Source organism: Ranitomeya imitator, chromosome 9 (genome assembly GCF_032444005.1).
Source record: "Ranitomeya imitator isolate aRanImi1 chromosome 9, aRanImi1.pri, whole genome shotgun sequence".
NCBI lineage: Eukaryota > Metazoa > Chordata > Amphibia > Anura > Dendrobatidae > Ranitomeya > Ranitomeya imitator.
Genome location: NC_091290.1, coordinates 97,180,971 through 97,199,510, shown reverse-complemented (window position 1 = coordinate 97,199,510; position 18,540 = coordinate 97,180,971). Strand labels below are relative to the sequence as shown.

The following is an 18,540-nucleotide window of genomic DNA, read 5'->3' as shown; positions in this document are numbered from 1 at the left end:
CTCTTCTCCCACGATTGCTCAGTTTGGCTGGACGGCCAGGTCTATGAAGACCTCTGGTGGTCCTAAACTTCTTCCATGTAAGGATTATGGAGGCCACTGTGCTCTTAAAAACCTTGAGTACTGCAAAATTCTTTTGTAACCTTGGCCAGATCTGTGCCATGCCACAATTCTGTGTCTCGGTTCCTTGGCCAGTTCCTTTGACCTCATGATTCTCATTTGGTCTGACATGCACTGTGAGATGTGAGGTCTGGTATAGACAGATTTGTGCCTTTCCAAATCAAGTTCTCTAAGTTTTTAATTAAACACCGCTGAACTCCAATGAAGGAGTAGAACCATCTCAAGGAGGATCACAAGGAAACGGACAGTATGTGACTTAAATATGAGTGTCTGAGCAAAGGGTCTGAATACTTATGACCATGTGATATTTCAGTTTTTCTTTATTAATAAATATGCAAAAAATTCTACATTTCTGGTTGTTTTTTTTAGTCAAGATGGAGTGCAGCGTGTACATTAATGAGAAAAAATGAACGTTTTTGAATTTACCAAATGGGTGCAATGAAAGAGTGAAAAATTTAAAAGGTCGGAATACTTTCCGTAAACACTGTATGTGCACACAACTGTGATAGAGCACTCTTGTGCGCTAAAAGACACCTAAAATGATAGATTAAACTGCATTAAAAGAGGCCAGAAGGAATTCAAAGTCTTTCCACATGCCTCATTATCGTGCATGAATCGCGTTTTTTGGAATTTTACGTGGAAACCTTGATGTTGGCGCTCAGTGGAGAGTGCAGGATAGGCGTGAACTGTACCGTATTCTGATTTTTGTCAGGCAAAGTGAACAAATAATTGGTAGTTCAAGAAAAGTTTTTTTTTTTTTTTAAATTTTATGCCATTTCTTTATGCTGTACAAAATAAGACTGCTTTATTATTTGTGCTAGTGAGATTACAGAAACAGAGTTTCTTTCAATTTGAAGCATCCTGATCCAGTACATCTTTAGGACCATATGTATATATGACATTTTCTTCTATTCCTTTTTTAAAAATGATACATACCGTATGTACTAGAGTATATGCTGAAGCACCTAATTTTGCCACAAAAAACCTATTGACTTGCAAATAAGCCTGGTATGCATTTTCCCCCTCATTCCCATCCTGGTATGCACGGGCCCCCTCATCCCTATCGTGGTATACATGGCACCCTCATCCCCATTCTGGTATGTATGGTTCCTCATCCCTAACCTGGTATGCATGGCTTCCTTATTCCCATTTTGGTATGTACGCCCTCCTTAACTCCATCCTGGTATGTACGGCCTCCTCATCCCCATCCTGGTATTCACAGCCTTTTCATCCCTATCCTGGTGTGAATGGTCCCCCTCATCCCTATTCTTGTATTCATGGCACCATCATCACTATCCTGGTGTGCATGGCTCCTCATCTCTATCCTGGTATGCCTGGCTCCCATGCATTAAAAAAAAAAATCCTACTTGCCCTTCCTGCGCTCCCTCACAGCGTCTTGTTGCGATGCCAGCAGCTGATTTATGCTTGTAAGCAGCGCATGGCAGGGACATCATGTCTCTCTTACGTTTTTCTGCTCTCAGATGAGGTAGCAAAAACCTGGTGACGTATTCCCGTTTAAATTATTGTGGCGATTTTTGACCTCTAAATCGACTATTTTCTCTGATCGCCCATGACGGCACCACGGAGAGAGGGGATCCGCCCACCAAGGACAAGAAACCTACGGATAAAAAGGCGGTACCACTCTCCTGCATCAGTTGGTTTCCTGTCCTTGATGGGAGACCTACGGACTTACCAGTCGTCATTGGAATTCCGGGGCCAACCAGTCCGATTCAGGCAGCTGGGGTCCCTCTGCCTCGGCAAGGGTGGTGACCTGAAGCGCCACCGCTGGGAGCCAGTGGGCCGACAGGGTGTGCGGGGGAGGTGATAAGGAGTTCGCGGTCACCTCCCCAGGTAAGATGCAGCAGCGGCAACATCCAGGGGGGTCCCTCTGTGGTTGCGGGAGGTGCAGCGCGACCCTCCCTAAAACGATCATAAGTCTGCACGCTGCACCGCCATCGGGCGTGCAGAGAAAGCGCTATAGGGTCTGCATAGGACCGGGGGCGCCGGTCAGCAGCGCCATATCTGCTTCCCGGGCGCCATCTTGGAAGTTCGGCGCATGCCCGGGATCTAGGCTGGTCTCGCGGTGCGCTCGTGCGCTGGTATGCGCAGCTTCCGGCCGGGCGCTTGGGCGCTTCATGCAGGCGCCGGTGAGTTTTCCGGCCGGGCGCCTGGTGCGCTCTGCGCAGGCGCCGGCGGGGCTTCCGTCCGGGCGCCTGGTGCGCTCTGCGCAGGTGCCGGCGGGGTTCCGGCCAGGCGCTTGGCGCGGTCTGCGCAGGCGCCGGCGGGACGGCTGCTAGAGCGTTTTTGGCACCACGTAGAGTTACTGCGCAGGCGCCGGCGTTCGGCACTCCTCTATGGGGCGGTCGCTACTGCGCAGGTGCGGGGAGCGGCGGGAGGGTTCAAATAGCAGTCCATATCCTCCCAGTGGCTCTGCAGTAATAAGCAGGAGCCTCAAGAGAATAGGAGTGCCAGCTCAGCCAATCTCGAGGCAGCATCCGCAGACCAGCAGCAGTATGAGCGACCCGGCATCACCTTTGCCCGAATCACTTCCACCGGCAGCATCGCCACAGCAGCAGCAGCAGCAGCAAAAAAGGCGACAGCAGAAAGGGCACCAGGACACCAGCAAGGAACGCCAAAGGTCTCAACACAGTAAGGAGTCCAGTACGGCGTCGGGGAGAAAGCCAGAGGCAGAGAACCCCCCAACCGGTATTTATGGGTCCTGGAGGTGGTAAGTGGATCTTCGTGAATGTCAGAGACAGTAAGAGTGTTATTTGTCTCTTTTAGGGGAGGAAAAGCGTAGCTAAAACTAAGCACAAAAGTTGCGCCATCTGTAGAGAGGATCTTCCACCTACATGGGATAAGAGACTATGCAATACTTGCATTCAGCAGACTGTATCTGAAAACCTTCCAGGGTTTGCAACAGATCTTAAAAGCCTAATTAAGGAGCAAGTGTAGGACACCTTTAGGTCACTAAAAAGTGGGAAAAAAAGGAGAAAGACCAAACACAGGTCCCCATCTCCAGTCTCAAAATCCGAAAGTGATAGTGAGAGTTCAATGTCATCCGTCTCCTCCGACTCATCTGCATCATCTACTTCTTCCTCAGGGGGACATAACTGTTTCCCTCTAGAGGATACTGATGGCCTCATAAAGGCGGTGAGAAGTACCATGGGGTTAGTAGACTCCCATCCTTAAAAAACAGTACAAGACATCATGTTTGGGGGCCTAGAACAGAAAAAGAGAAGAGCTTTTCCGCTTAACGAAGCAATTGCGGCCTTGATTAAGAAGGAATGGAAGAAGCCCATGAGGAAGACTCTCTTAACGCCAAAAAGGAAATACCCCTTTGAGGAGGAATCGTGCTCCTTTTGGGAGAAGGCCCCCAAATTAGATGTAGCAATTGCTAAAGCCTCAAAGAAATTTGCCCTCCCGTTTGAGGACATGGGGGTTCTAAAAGACCCCATGGACAAGAAGGCAGATGCCTTTCTCACGGGGTCCTGGGAGGCAGCAGGAGGAGGCCTGAAGCCGGCAGTTGCAGCAGCATGTACTTCACGCTCGCTGATGATCTGGCTGAACCAACTAGAGGGTCAATTAAAGGGGAAAACTTCCCGGGACTCAATTCTGAACACATTACCCGTAATGAGAGGGGCCGCGGCTTTCCTAGCTGACGCCTCGGCCGACTCCATCAGGCTGTCCGCCAGAGCAGCAGTGTTTGCTAATGCGGCTAGGCGCGCCCTCTGGCTTAAGAATTGGCCAGGTGACCTGCAGACGAAAACGAAACTGTGTACCATCCCTTGTGAAGGAGAGTTTCTGTTCGGGTCGACTCTAGATGACATCCTGGAAAAAGCAGGGGACAAGAAAAAGTCCTTCCCCTCTCTGGGTCTCCCCTCTTATAGGAAGCCCTTTCGGAACAAGAGGTTTTTCCGTAAGAACCCAGGGAGAGGCCAGGGGAAGTGGGGAAGATAAGAACAACAAGAATAAAGGGTTTATCTTCAACAAAAACCTCAATGACAGCAAGAAACCTCCACAATGAAGGTTCGCCCCAGGTGGGAGGGAGATTATCTCTCTTTCTCCCAGCCTGGGAAAAGATTACCTCCAGTCAATGGATCTTAAACATCATAAAATCAGGACTGAGATTAACATTCAAGAGGTACCCTCGTCCCTCTTTCAAGATAACATCTACAAGATCCTCGGCAGAAGAGCAGTTAACACTAGAGAAAGAGATTGTGGGGTTAGTAAAAAAAGGAGTACTCCTGGAAGTTCCCCCTCAAGAAAGAGGGCAAGGGTACTATTCCCCTCTGTTCCTGAGAAAGAAACCAGATGGTTCCTTCAGGACTATTATCAATTTGAGGAACCTAAACAATTACCTAGAGGTTCAGGCATTCAAGATGGAAACGATAAAATCATCAATCAAAATGCTGTTTCCTCAATGCTTCATGGTGGTCCTGGACCTGAAGGACGCATATTATCACGTCCCAATACACAAGGATCACCAAAGATTCCTCAGAATGGCAATCCACATCAAGGGAGTCCTAAGCCACTTCCAGTTCACAGCCCTACCATTTGGCCTAGCAATAGCCCCGAGGGTCTTTACAAAGCTGGTCGCGGAGGTAATGGCTCACCTCAGGGAAGAAAACACCCTGATCGTACCATATCTGGACGATTTTCTGGTGATAGGCTCCTCCCCGCAACATTGCAAGAATCAGCTAGATTTAGTGATTCATTCTCTAAAAGACCTGGGCTGGCTAATAAACCTAGAGAAATCCAGATTGGTGCCTTCTCAGGTTCAGGAGTACCTAGGTCTCACTCTAGACTCCAGGAAAATGGAATGCCGGCTCCCAGAGAGCAAAATACAAAAGATAATGAGCTTAGCGTCAAGAGTACAATCTCTCCCCTCTATAACTCTCCGTCAGGGCATGTCCCTGTTAGGCTCTATGACCTCTTGCATTCCTGCAGTCCAGTGGGCCCAACTACATTCAAGAGATCTCCAATGGCAGCTACTATCAGAGCAAATCCTCCTAGGAGAGCATTTAGACGGGCGGTTAACATTATCTCCTCGCACCAATCACTCTCTGATTTGGTGGACGTTGCAGGAAAATCTTTCCCAGGGAGTCCCATGGGTAATCCCGATATCAAAGGTCCTAACCACGGACGCAAGCCCCTCAGGGTGGGGAGCTCATCTGGGCGACTTGGTAGCTCAGGGCATTTGGTCTCCTTCCCTTGCAAACAATTCCTCCAATATGAAGGAACTCCTGGCTGTAAAATTTGCCCTTCAGGAATTCTCGGGAGTCCTTCAATCTCACCATGTAAGGGTGATGTCGGACAATCGGGTGGTAGTGTCCTACATAAACCATCAGGGGGGTACCCGTTCCAAAAGCCTAATGGAAGTGGCCAACTCGATCCTTCAATTAGCCGAGAACAACCTTCTATCCCTGACAAGCCTACACATAAAGGGGGTAGACAATTACAAGGCAGACTTCCTCAGTCGATCCAGCCTAAAACAGGGGGAATGGGAACTAAATCCAGAGATATTTACCCAGATCACACAAAAATGGGGTGTTCCCAAAATAGATCTCTTCGCGAGCCATTTAAACAAAACAGTAGCCTCCTTTTGCTCCCTATCTCCCCTGGGGAACCCAGTAGCTGTGGACGCGTTCCTGATTCCTTGGGGTCACCATCTGGTCTATGCCTTTCCTCCCCTCATTCTGATTCCAGCAGTGCTGAGGAAGATTCGGGAGGACGGGGCGCTGGTCATTTTAATTGCCCCGTTCTGGCCGAAGAGACCTTGGTTCTCATGGATGAGGAAAATGTCAATATCCGACCCTTGGGTATTACCAGACCTCCAGGATCTGTTGTCACAGGGCCCAATCTGTCATCCACAAGTCAAGAACTTGCACTTGACAGCCTGGCTCTTGAGAGGAAAATATTAGAAAGCAGAGGGTTCTCTTCGGGGTTAATCTCAACTCTGTTAAAAAGTAGGAAGCCGGTTACAACAAAACAGTACGGCAAAATATGGAAAAAGTTTCTGTCCTTTTCAGGTGCAAAAATAGGGAAAGAGATTCCCATCAATTCCATATTAGAGTTCCTACAAAACGGGTTGGATATGGGTTTAGCCACCAGTACCCTAAAAGTTCACGTGGCAGCATTAGGAGCCCTATTTAATTTTGACCTAGCTTCAAATAGGTGGGTCTCTAGATTCATTAGGGCAGCAGGAAGATCGAGGCCTCTGCCAGTAAAAGTGGTTCCTCAATGGGACTTAAACTTGGTCCTTAAAGCCCTGACCAGTCCTCCATTCGAACCATTACATGAATCTACAATAAAAACGCTATCCCTCAAAACAGCTCTATTAGTCGCCCTCACTTCTGCCCGTAGGGTCAGCGACTTACAGGCTCTTTCAGCCAACCCTCCTCACACACAATTTCTAGAGGACAGGGTTGTTCTAAAAACAGACCCAGCATATCTCCCGAAAGTGGCTTCAAAATTTCACAGGTCTCAAGAGATATCTCTCCCCTCCTTCTGCCCTAACCCTAAGAACAAGGAGGAACAAACACTACATACACTAGATGTAAGAAGATGTCTCTTACACTACCTAGAAGTCACTAGAGAGAGTAGGGAGGATTCCTCTCTGTTTGTGTGTTTCCAGGGTCCCCGGAAGGGGAAAAAAGCATCTAAAGCCACCATAGCAAGATGGATCACAGACGCCATCAGTCTATCATATTCAGCAAGTGGGATGTCCGTTCCCGGGGAGGTTAAGGCTCACTCAACGAGGGCAGTAGCAACTTCCTGGGCGGAGAAGGCCGGAGCTTCCATAGACCAGATATGTAGAGCTGCTACCTGGTCCTCACCATCCACATTCTATAGGCACTATAGATTGGACCTAATCTCCTCTTCAGACCTTACTTTTGGTAAAAGGGTTCTGGAGGCGGTGGTCCCCCCCTGAATGTACTATCTATGCAATTCTCTCCGTGGTGCCGTCATGGGCGATCAGAGAAAAATATAGTTCTTACCGATAACGGTATTTCTCTGAGCCCATGACGGCACCCGTACATTCCCTCCCTTCACTTATGGGTGCACACTTTGAAATAGTGCCATAGTCCATTTATAGTTTAAAGTCACGCGGTATCTTGTTATGCTAAACAGTTAAAAATTTTACAAATGTCTTAGTAGTCTCCCATCGTTATCTATGTAAACAAACTGATGCAGGAGAGTGGTACCGCCTTTTTATCCGTAGGTTTCCTGTCCTTGGTGGGCGGATCCCCTCTCTCCGTGGTGCCGTCATGGGCTCAGAGAAATACCGTTATCGGTAAGAACTATATTTTTTGCTTTGAGCACCTTAACCCCTTTCAATTTCCGTCGAAAGTTTTATCAAAACTGACAGTCTTTTTGTTAGTTCTGATAAATGGGGCTTTCTGTATGCTTGGCACCTGAGTGTGCTTCATTGCTGTGTGGAGCACATACAGGCCTGATTCTGCAGTTTCTTTGATATCTTGCCAGTTGATACGTAGGTATAAGGCTTTAGCTTGGCCTACGAACCTAAGCTGCTCCACTCTTTAGAACTTGAGGAATGCATGAACACCTGTTTTTGACTGAGTTCCGTGCTTTTGAGCCGTGTTCTTACCAAAACCACACATAATGTAAAAATAATCTCCAGATATCTTCAAACTTCTTTGTCCTAATACTAAATTTCTGTTTTTCAGTTACTCCCACTCAAATACTAGAAATTGGAGCTGAAAGGCAGTCTGTTTCAGAATCTTTTCATGAATCTATGTCTGAGAATCTCAGAACCACTGCTGATTTTTTATTGCTGCCAACAGACTCCAAGCCTAAACTGATGACACCTGATGCTTTTATGATGCCCAGTGTTACAGTTCAACAGGTACTTCCTGAAAATTGTACATTTTATATTTAACGGCTTATTTCCATGCGTCTATAAAATCTTGTAAGTTATTTAAATTCATCATGGGTGAATCCACAGATGCGCTAAAGGTATGTTTCCACGTTCAGGACACACTGCCTTTTTGACGCTGCGTTGAGCCGCGGCATCAAAAACGCAGCGTCCAGATGTTACAGCATAGTGGAGGGGATTTATTGAAATCCCGTCTCCACTATGCAGTAAAAAATGCATGCGGCAGGCCCGCGAAAACGCACATGCGGCGCGTCTTTTAAGAACGCAGCATGTCCTTACATTGCAGAAACAACGCAAGGACAGCGCAGGTGAACTACCAGTGACCTCAGGTGCAGATTTGGTCAGGATTTTACCTGCATAAAATCCTGACCAAATCCTGAAGCAATCCTGAACGTGGACACATACCCTAATAAGCATAATTGCATACTATTGTAAGTATAGTTGCATACTATTAAAGACTACCGTTCACCAGTTATGTATCCTATATTTGCTCTTATTTTATTCGTGCTGCTCATTTGAGTGTTCCATTTTTTTGTTAAATCTACCATGTAGTTCTAGAGACATGGGCCTTTTTTTCAGTGCCAATTTTAATGGTCGTGTTTCACAGGGTTGTAATGCAGAGCAGCCTAAAGACAATCCTACAGGGAGTCGTGTGATCCATACCTCCCTTGTAATGGACTATAAATATTAGCGTTAAATAAAAAAATCCATATGTCTTGAACCATACGGCGGATTTACAAAAAGGAAAAAAAAAATACAGAATACTTAGGGGAGCAGAAGGAATAAAATATGAGCAAAAGCTGGCCACTTTTGACTAAACGATAGCAAACAGAAAATAAAATTCTTAATACAGGGTTTATGGTAATGTTGTTTTTTTTCTTCAGTTTTGTCTGTAAAATGAGCACAGTGTGTGCGTGCTCTTATTCATTGCACATATACCAACTTCTGCTTATTTCTTTGATTTTGCTGTAGTTTCTTGTACTTTTTACAAACAGGAGTGTGGCCCCTTTTTGAACTGTGCATTTCATCTATGTAGCTTACCATTGTTAGATGTCCAAACAGTTGGTCCCCTTTCCTGCTCTGCCCTTACCTACATTGAGGTTGGCGGACACAAGTTAAGTTGTTTAACTCCTTAACCTACGGGGCATTTTCAGTTTTTGAGTTTTCGTTTTTTTGCTCCCCTTCTTCCCAGAGTCATAACTTTATTTTTATTTTCCTGTCATTATGACCATGTGAGGGCTTGTCTTACACGTAACAAGTTGTACTTTTTCACAACACCATTGGTTTTGACATATGTACTGGAAAACGGAAAAAAAAATCAAAGTGCATTGAAAATGCAAAAAAGTGAAATTTCACAGATCCTTTTTTTTTTAACATCATGTTCACTAAATGCTAAAACTGACCTGCCATTATGATTCTCCAGGTCATTACGTGTTCACAGACACGAAAGATGTAGTGTTTCTTTTTATGTAAGTAGTGGAAAAAAAAATTCCTACATTTTGTTTTTTTTTAAAAAAGGACCATTTTCCAAGACCTGTAGTGTCCTTAGGGGGTGTTCTTTCCAAAATGAGGTCACTTATGGGGGGTTTCAATGTTTAGGCACATCATGGGCCCCCCAACGCAACATGGCGTCTCATCTCAATTCCAGCCAATTTTGCATTGAAAAGTCATACGGCACTCCTTCCCTTCCAAGCTCTGCCATGCACCCAAACAGTGGTTTACCCCCACATATGGGTATCAGCGTACTCAGGACACATTGCACAACAATGTTTGGGGTACAATTTCTTCTAGTAACCTTGGAAAAAGAAAAAAAATAGGGCGAAAAGTTCATTTTTGTGAAAAAATGATTTTTTATTTTTTTCTACATTATTAACTTCTGTGAAGCACTTGGTGGGTCAAAGTGCTCACCACACATCTAGAAAAGTTTCTTAGGGGGTCTACTTTCCAAAATGGTGTCACTTGTGGGGGGTTTCAATGTTTAGGCACATTAGTGGCTCTCCAAACGCAACATGGCGTCCCATCTCAATTCCAGCCAATTTTGCATTGAAAAGTCAAATGGCGCTCCTTCCATTCCGAGCTCTGCCATGCGCCCAAACAGTGGTTTACCCCCATATATAGGGTATCGGGGTACTCAGGACAAATTGTACAGCAGCTTTTGGGGTCCATTTTCTCCTGTTACCCTTGGTAAAATAAAACAAATTGGAGCTGAAGTAAATTTCGTATGAAAAGGGTTAATACACTTCTTGAATGTGGTTTTGAGCACCTTGAGGGGTGCAGTTTTCAGCATGGTGTCACACTAGGTTATTTTTTATCATATAGACCCCTCAAAATGACTTCAAATGTGATGTGGTCCCTAATAAAAATGGTGTTGTAAAAATGAGAAATTGCTGGTCAACTTTTAACCCTTATAACTCCCTAACAAAAAAAAATTGTTTCCAAAATTATGCTGATGTAAAGTAGACATGTGGGAAATGTTACTTATTAAGTATTTTGTGTGATATATCTCTGTGATTTAAGGGCATAAAAATTCAAAGTTGGAAAAATGCGAAATTTTCAAAATGTTCGCCAAATTTCCGTTTCTTTCACAATTAAACGCAGGTAATATCAAATGAATTTTACCACTAACATGAAGTACAATATGTCTCGAGAAAACAAGGTCAGAATCACCGGGATCCGTTGAAGCGTTCCAGAGTTATAACCTCATAAAGGGGCAGTGGTCAGAATTGTAAAAATCGGCCCGGCCATTACCGTGCAAACCTTCCTCCGGGCTTAAGGGGTTAAGCTGCAAAAACAGAAAAAAAACATTTGAGAAATTGCTACAGTATTAGGAGTGGCAAAAAATACAGTTTGGTACATCCTGAGAAAGAAAGAAAGCACTGGTGAACTCATCAATGCAAAAAGACCTGGGCGCCCATGGAAGACAACAATGGTGGATGATCGCAGAATAATCTCCATGGTGAAGAGAAACCCCTTCACAACAGCCAACCAAGTAAACAACACTCTACAGGAGGTAGGCGTATCAATATCCAAATCTACCTTAAAGAGAAGACTGCATGAAAGTAAAAGCATCAAGATTAAAAAGGCTAGACTGGATCTAAAAAAGCCAGCACAGTTCTGGAAGAACATTCTTTGGACAGATGAAACCAAGATCAACCTCTACCAGAATGATCTAAAGCAGGCATGTCAAACACGCGTCCCGCGGGCCGCATGCGGCCCTTTACAGGCATATCTGCGGCCCGCACAAAAGTCTCAAACTTTGTCTGTAAACTCAAAGTTTGAGACTTTTGTGCGGGCCACAGATGCTCCCAGTCACACTCAGCCTTCCTGGCTTAGGACGGAGATCAGCAGCCACGCAAGCCGCAGATGTACAAAACGTGCGATCAGCACTTCCAGCTCTTCATTCATTGGTCGATATCCCTGCATATGACCTGCTTAAATCATCAGCAGCCGACCAACTAGCTCCGTGTCAATCCATGATGTGTGTACTTTGGTCGGCTGCTGATGACGTAAGCAGGTCATATGCAGGGATATCGGCCAATGAATGAAGAGCCGGAAGTGCTGATCGCGCGTTTTGTACATCTGCGGCTCGCGTGGCTGCTGATCTTCGTCCTAAGTCAGGAAGGCTGAGAGTGACTGGGATACTGTGACCGAGGAAGAAGGGACCCACTGCCGCACAGGCAAAGAAGTGTGGCCCTCCTCCTGTACACATCATGCACGGACCTTCTGGGATGGGTTTTGTATGTTATGCACGCATCTGGCAGTGTGCACGTACCTTCTAGGATGGGGTTTGTACGTTATGCACGCACCTGGCAGTGTGCACGTACCTTCTGGGATGGGGTTTGTACGTTATGCACGTACCTGGCAGTGTGCACAGACTGAGATGTCAAGCCTCAGGACAAAACACTAATGATTGAAAAAAAAGATAGCAAATAAATGTTTAGTTTTTAATTGCTGTATTTTTGTTGAATATAATAGTTGCTGTTGCGCACTGCAAATATATGTTGCTGTTACATATTACTACTTCATATCTTGTTTTAATTGACTGCTGTTAACATACGTGTGTGACATTAACTGCTGTGTGTGGCCCTCGCAACAACCTCTTGTTACTCATGTGGCCCTTGGGGTACTCTGAGTTTGACATGCCTGATCTAAAGAGAAAAGTATTTGGTACCGCTCATGATCCAAAGCATACCACATCATCTGTAAAACAATTCAGAGGCAGTGTGATGGCTTGGGCATGCATGGCTGCCAGCAGTCACTAGTGTTTATTGATGATGTGCACAGGACAGAATCAGCCGAATGAATTCTGAGGTATTCAGAGACATACTGTGTGCTCAGATCTAGCCAAATGCAGCCAATCTGATAGGTCGTCGTTTCATACTACAGATTGACATAGACCCAAAACATAAAGCCCAAGCACCCAGGAGTTTATTAAAGCAAAAAAGTGGAATATTCTTGAATGGCAAAGTCGGTCACCTGATCTCAACCCAATTGAGCATGCATTTCACTTGTTAAAGACTAAACGTCAGACAGAAAGGCCCACAAACAAACAGCAACTGAAAACCACCACAGTGAAGGCCTGGCAGAGCATCAAAAAGGAGGAAGCACAGCGTCTGGTGATGTCCATGAGTTCAAGACTTCCGGCAGTCATTGCCAACTAAGGGTTTTCAACCAAGTACTAAAAATGAACATTTTATGTAAAACTGAATCTGTCCAATTACTTTTGGTCCCTTTAAAGACAGGATGGCACATGTTAAGGAGCTGAAACTACTAAACCCTCTATCCAATGTTAGTGTGGATACCCTCAAATGAAAGCTGAAAGTCTGAACTTCAACTGCATCTGAATTGTTTTGTTTAAAATTCATTGTGGTAATGTCTATAACCAAAATTAGAAAAATGTTGTCTCTGTCCAAATATATATGGACCTAACTGTGTATGTGTGTATATATATATATATATATATATATATATATATATATATATATATATATATATTCTACTATATAATTGTCTAAGGGTCACTTCCGTTTGTCTGTGTGTCACGAATATTCATTGGTCGCAGCCTCTGTCATGGAAATCCAATTCGCTGACTGGTCGTGGCAAAACGCCCACGACCATTGCCACGACCAATCAGCGACGGGCACAGTCTTCTGGCAAAATACGGCCGCTCCTTCCTCCCCGTAGTCAGTGCTTGCTCCATACTCCCCTCCAGTCAGCCCTCACACAGGGTTAATGCTAGCAGCATCAATAGTAAAAAGATCTAATGTTACAAATAATAATATTAAAAAAACGTTATTCTCACCCTCCGACGTCGCGTTGTCCTCGGCAGTGCAAGCGGCAGGTTCCGCTGTCAATGATGCTATGCGAGAAGGACCTGCCATGACGTCATGGTAATGTGACCGCGACGTCATCACAGGTCCTGCGCTCATACCAACCCTGGGACCGGAAGCTGCCGCATGCACCGCACACAGCCGCCAAGACTTCAAGGGGCCTTCGGAGGGTGAGTATATGTTTATTTTTTTTTTATTATGCAAATGATATTTTTCTCAAATTTTCCTAAATGGTCGGTGCAAATGACAGTCAGTCTAATAAAAGTCATCACCCGTTAGATTATACATCAAATTTTATTGAATAAACCTCCCAATGATAACAGTATAATCTCCAAAACAAATAAAAACTCAAAATGCACTGTTCCAAATTATTAGGCACAGTAGAATTTCTATACATTTGATATGTTTTAAAGAACTGAAAATGCTCATTTGTGGAATTTGCAGCATTAGGAGGTCACATTCACTGAACAAAACAGCTATTTTACTCCAAATCCTCCTAACAGGCCAAGTTACATGTTAACATAGGACCCCTACTTTGATATCACCTTCACAATTCTTGCATCCATTGAACTTGTGAGTTTTTGGAGAGTTTCTGCTTGTATTTCTTTGCATGAAGTCAGAATAGCCTCCCAGAGCCGCTGTTTTGATGTGAACTGCCTCCCACCCTCATAGATCTTTTGCTTCATGATACTCCAAAGGTTCTCTGTACGGTTGAGGTCAGGGGAAGATGGTGGCCACACCATGAGTTTATCTCCTTTTATGCCCATAGCAGCCAATGACTCAAAGGTATTCTTTGCAGCATGAGAAGGTGCATTGTCATGCAGGAAGATGATTTTGCTCCTGAAGGCACGTTTCTGCTTTTTAGACCATGGAAGAAAGTTGTCAGTCAGAAACTCTAAATACTTTGCAGAGGTCATTTTCACATCTTCAGGAACTTTAAAGCGTCCTACCAGCTGTTTCCCCGTGATTCTGGCCCAAAATGTGACTCTTCCACCTCCTTGCTGACGTCGCAGCCTTGTTGCGACATGGTGGCAATCCACCAACCATCCACTACTCCATCCATCTGGACCATCCAGGGTTGCTTGACACTCATCAGTAAACAAGACTATTTGGGAATTAGTGTTTGTCACGATTCACACCGTGACCGTCACCCCTACGTCACGGGTCGGGGTGACTTTAGGCCAACAGACGGCTATCACATGTGCAAGGGGGCTTATCTTAGTTATCCCTCCACTCCACAATGTGATGAAAAACACACAAGGCTATTGACCTCTTAGTTTACAGCAGGGACTTATTCTAGGTATCCCACTGCTCTTCAATATACCATGAACTGCAGGGATTTATGTATATCCCGCTTACAGTTCCACTTAAGACTTGCAGCTCTCTGGCGCCCCCCTTAATCTCAGGTCAGATTAGGTACTGCACCTGGGGTAATTAGTCGCCAGAAAGGCTGCCTGCTATGTACTGGCTATTGGGCACGCTGCAGCGACGCGATAAACTACTCTCACTCAGGCAGGAACCATAATTATCAACGCCGCAGTCGCTACAACGCCACCCAACTACCCAGTACAAAACGTATGCTGCCACCAGCTTCGGTTAAAAGGGTCCGAAGCTAACCCAAAACAGTAGCGTAATTCCCTTCAGGAGACTTAGGGTATGTTTTAGAGCAGGAAGAACGAAAACTAGTAATTTTATATATTTTACTCCGAAATTAAGGCAGTGTTACAAAAAGATGTTACAATATGAGACAATTGAAATATGTACAAGATAATTATAAAATAAATAGGCATTAAATAAGAAAAGGTACAACTCACATGTTCTCTGTTCATATCAGTTCAGGCAACCAGGCTAGTGGGGGATTTCCATCAGTCCCAGTGCATTTACGACTGGTTAGGAACAGCTCTTCACGTCAGACTCACATAGACTCCAGCAGCAGACTGACTGCTGGGATCTGGCCAGACAGTTATAGCTGCAGCCTGTGACATCACTGAAAGGGCTGGGTTAAGATCGCCCACCTCTCTCTTCAGTCTTAGCAGATCTTACACAAGTTCTTCTAATACTTATATCTCTGCTCCAGAACATGTCATAGTCATAACAAACCCATCATTCATCTCGTATTAACGTTGGCATTCTAATGAGACCAAATATGTCCTATTTGTTATGCATATTTACAGAGAAATCCACACTTTTTTTTACCTGATGGCGTTAGAAGCTCATGTTTAGAGTGATGGATAGATCCACCGAGGGAGATTAAGAATATGCATTTTCCTGTTCCTATCTTAATTGGTTTGCCTAATATCTTACAAAAACAAAACAAAGGACTTTCATGGATTCTGTAAGCTCCTCTACCAGTTTAAGCTGGTACAACTGTCTATGCAGCTATGCCGGTCGTAAATTCCGTTCTTCAATAAAACTCCCCCCATGTACATTGGCAAGGCAGCTCTTGGCTGAGTGAAAGGGAAGGGTTTTTTTTTTTTAGCCACAGCCTGGCTAACGAGAGAAACTAAACTTATATGATATTTCATACAATATCGTGACAGTGTTCATGTATGTCTGGGCCCACTTTATCCATTTCTGCTTGTGAACACTGTTTAAGGGTGGCTGAATATTCGGTTTATGCACCACACAAACCTTTGAAGGATCCTACACCTTGAGGTTCGAGGGACTCCAGAGGCATCAGCAGCTTCAAATAACTGTTTGCTGCTTTGTAATGGTATTTTGGCAGCTGCTCTCTTAATCCCATGAAATTGTCTGGCAGACACCTTCCTCATTATGCCTTTATCAGCACGAACACGTCTGTGCTCAGATTCAGCCACAAATCTCTTAACAGTACAATGATAACGCTTAAGTTTTAGGGAAATAACTAATGTTTTCATCCCTTGATCAAGGCATTGCACTATTTGATGCGTTTAGGGAGCAGAGATCCTTTTTCTTTCCCATGTTACTTGAAAACTGTGGCCTGCTTAATCATGTGGAACATCATTTTTAAGTAGTTTTCCTTTCATTTGAATCACCAAGAAAACTAATTATCACATGTGTTTAAGATTGATTTCAGTGATCCATTGAGCTCTGAGACACAATACCATCCATGAGTTTATTTGAAAAACAAAACAATTAAATCTTTGACACTTAAATCCAATTTGCATAATAATTTGGAACACAGTGTATTTTGTTATATATCCTTTGTTGGCAATTACAGAGGTTAAACATTTTCTGCAACTCTTAACAAGGTTGGCACACACTGCTGGTGGTATGTTTGCCCATTTCTCCATGCAGATCTTCTCTAGAGCAGGAATGTTTTGTGCCTGCCGCTGGGCAACACGGACCTAAATGATGAAGAGGCCTGAGTAGTCTCGAACGCTTGCAATTTGTTGCCGTCTTTTCAGTTAGGACTCTCAATTCTAAATATTTTTTACCTCAAAGAAAGAATTGTCTGTGTTCCTGTGTTGTAATGTCTGTATAATTTTTAACTTCATCTCCTGCTCATGAGATGTGCTATGATCAGACCATATTCCCTCAAGGTCAGGAACAGCCATTACACAGTACAAAGCATGGGCACAATTATAAGCTTATCTCCGCACAGGAACATTTTTTCTTATTTGCCTCATTGGGGGACACAGGACTGCGGGTGTATGCTACTGCTGCCAGGAGGCTGACTAGATACTATGTGGGCTGTGTTCTATACTGCGTGGGCTGGGTTCTATACTACAGTCATGGCCAAAAGTATTGACACCCCTGCAATTCTGTCAGATAATACTCATTTTCTTCCTGAAAATGTTTGCAAACACAAATTATTTGGTTTTATTATCTTCATTTAATTTATCTTAAATGAAAAAAACACAAAAAGAATTGTCCAAAAGCCAAATTGGATATAATTCCACACCAAACATAAAAAAGGGGTTGGACAAAAGTATTGGCACTGTTCGAAAAATCATGTGATGCTTCTATAATTTGTGTATTTAACAGCACCTGCAACTTACCTGTGGCACCTAACAGGTGTTCGCAATAACTAAATCACACTTGCAGCCAGTTGACATGGATTAAAGTTGACTCAACCTCTGTCCTATGTCCTTGTGTGTACCATATTGAGCATGGAGAAAAGAAAGAAGACCAAATAACTGTCTGGGGACTTGAGAAACCAAATTGTGAGGAAGCATGAGCAATCTCAAGGCTACAAGTCCATCTCCAAAGACCTGAATGTTCCTGTGTCTACCGTGCACAGTGTCGTCAAGAAGTTTAAAGCCCATGGCACTGTGGCTAACCTCCCTAGATGTGGACGGAAAAGAAAAATTGACGAGATTTCAAAGCAAGATTGTGCGGATGTTGGATAAAGAACCTCGACTAACATCCAAACAAGTTCAAGCTGCCCTGCAGTCTGAGAGTACAACAGTGTCAACCCGTAATATCCATCGGCATGTGAATGAAAAGGGACTGCATGGTAGGAGACCCAGGAAGACCCCACTTCTTACCCCGAGACATAAAAAAGCCAGGCTGGAGTTTGCCAAAACTTACCTGAAAAAGCCTAAAACGTTTTGGAAGAATGTTCTCTGGTCAGATGAGACAAAAGTAAAGCTTTTTGGGCAAAGGCATCAACATAGAGTGTACAGGAGAAAAAAAGAGGCATTCAAAGAAAAGAACACGGTCCCTACAGTCAAACATCGCGGAGGTTCCCTGATGTTTTGGGGTTGCTTAGCTGCCTCTGGCACTGGACTGCTTGACCGTGTGCATGGCATTATGAAGTCTGAAGACTACCAACAAATTTTGCCGCATAATGTGGGGCCCAGTGTGAGAAAGCTGGGTCTCCCTCAGAGGTCATGGGTCTTCCAGCAGGACAATGACCCAAAACACACTTCAAAAAGCACTAGAAAATGGTTTGAGAGAAAGCACTGGAGACGTCTATGGTGGCTAGCAATGAGTTCAGACCTGAATGCCATAGAACACCTGTGGAGAGATCTAAAAATGGCCGATTAAGAAGGCACCCTTCAAATATCAGGGACCTTGAGCAGTTTGCCAAAGGAGAATGGTCTAAAATTCCAGCAGAGCATTGTAAGATGGTTACCTGAAGCGGTTGGTCGCAGTTATTTTGGCTAAAGGTTGTGCAACCAAGTATTAGGCTGAGGATGCCAATACTTTTGTCTGGCCCATTTTTTGAGTTTTGTGTGAAATGATCAATGTTTTCCTTTTTGCTTCATT

The 18,540-nt window shown here is 44.3% G+C and overlaps 1 protein-coding gene across 2 annotated transcripts in view; it reads left to right on the top strand.

Moving 5' to 3' along the window:
- Positions 1–18,540, top strand: part of EDC4 (enhancer of mRNA decapping 4) — a 928,397-nt gene that overhangs the window by 271,128 nt on the left and 638,729 nt on the right. For both annotated transcript variants that reach the window (XM_069740123.1, XM_069740124.1), the window contains exon 15: positions 7,809–7,987. In XM_069740123.1, coding sequence (XP_069596224.1) covers positions 7,809–7,987 — 179 coding nt within the window. The remainder of the gene's footprint in view (positions 1–7,808; positions 7,988–18,540) is intronic.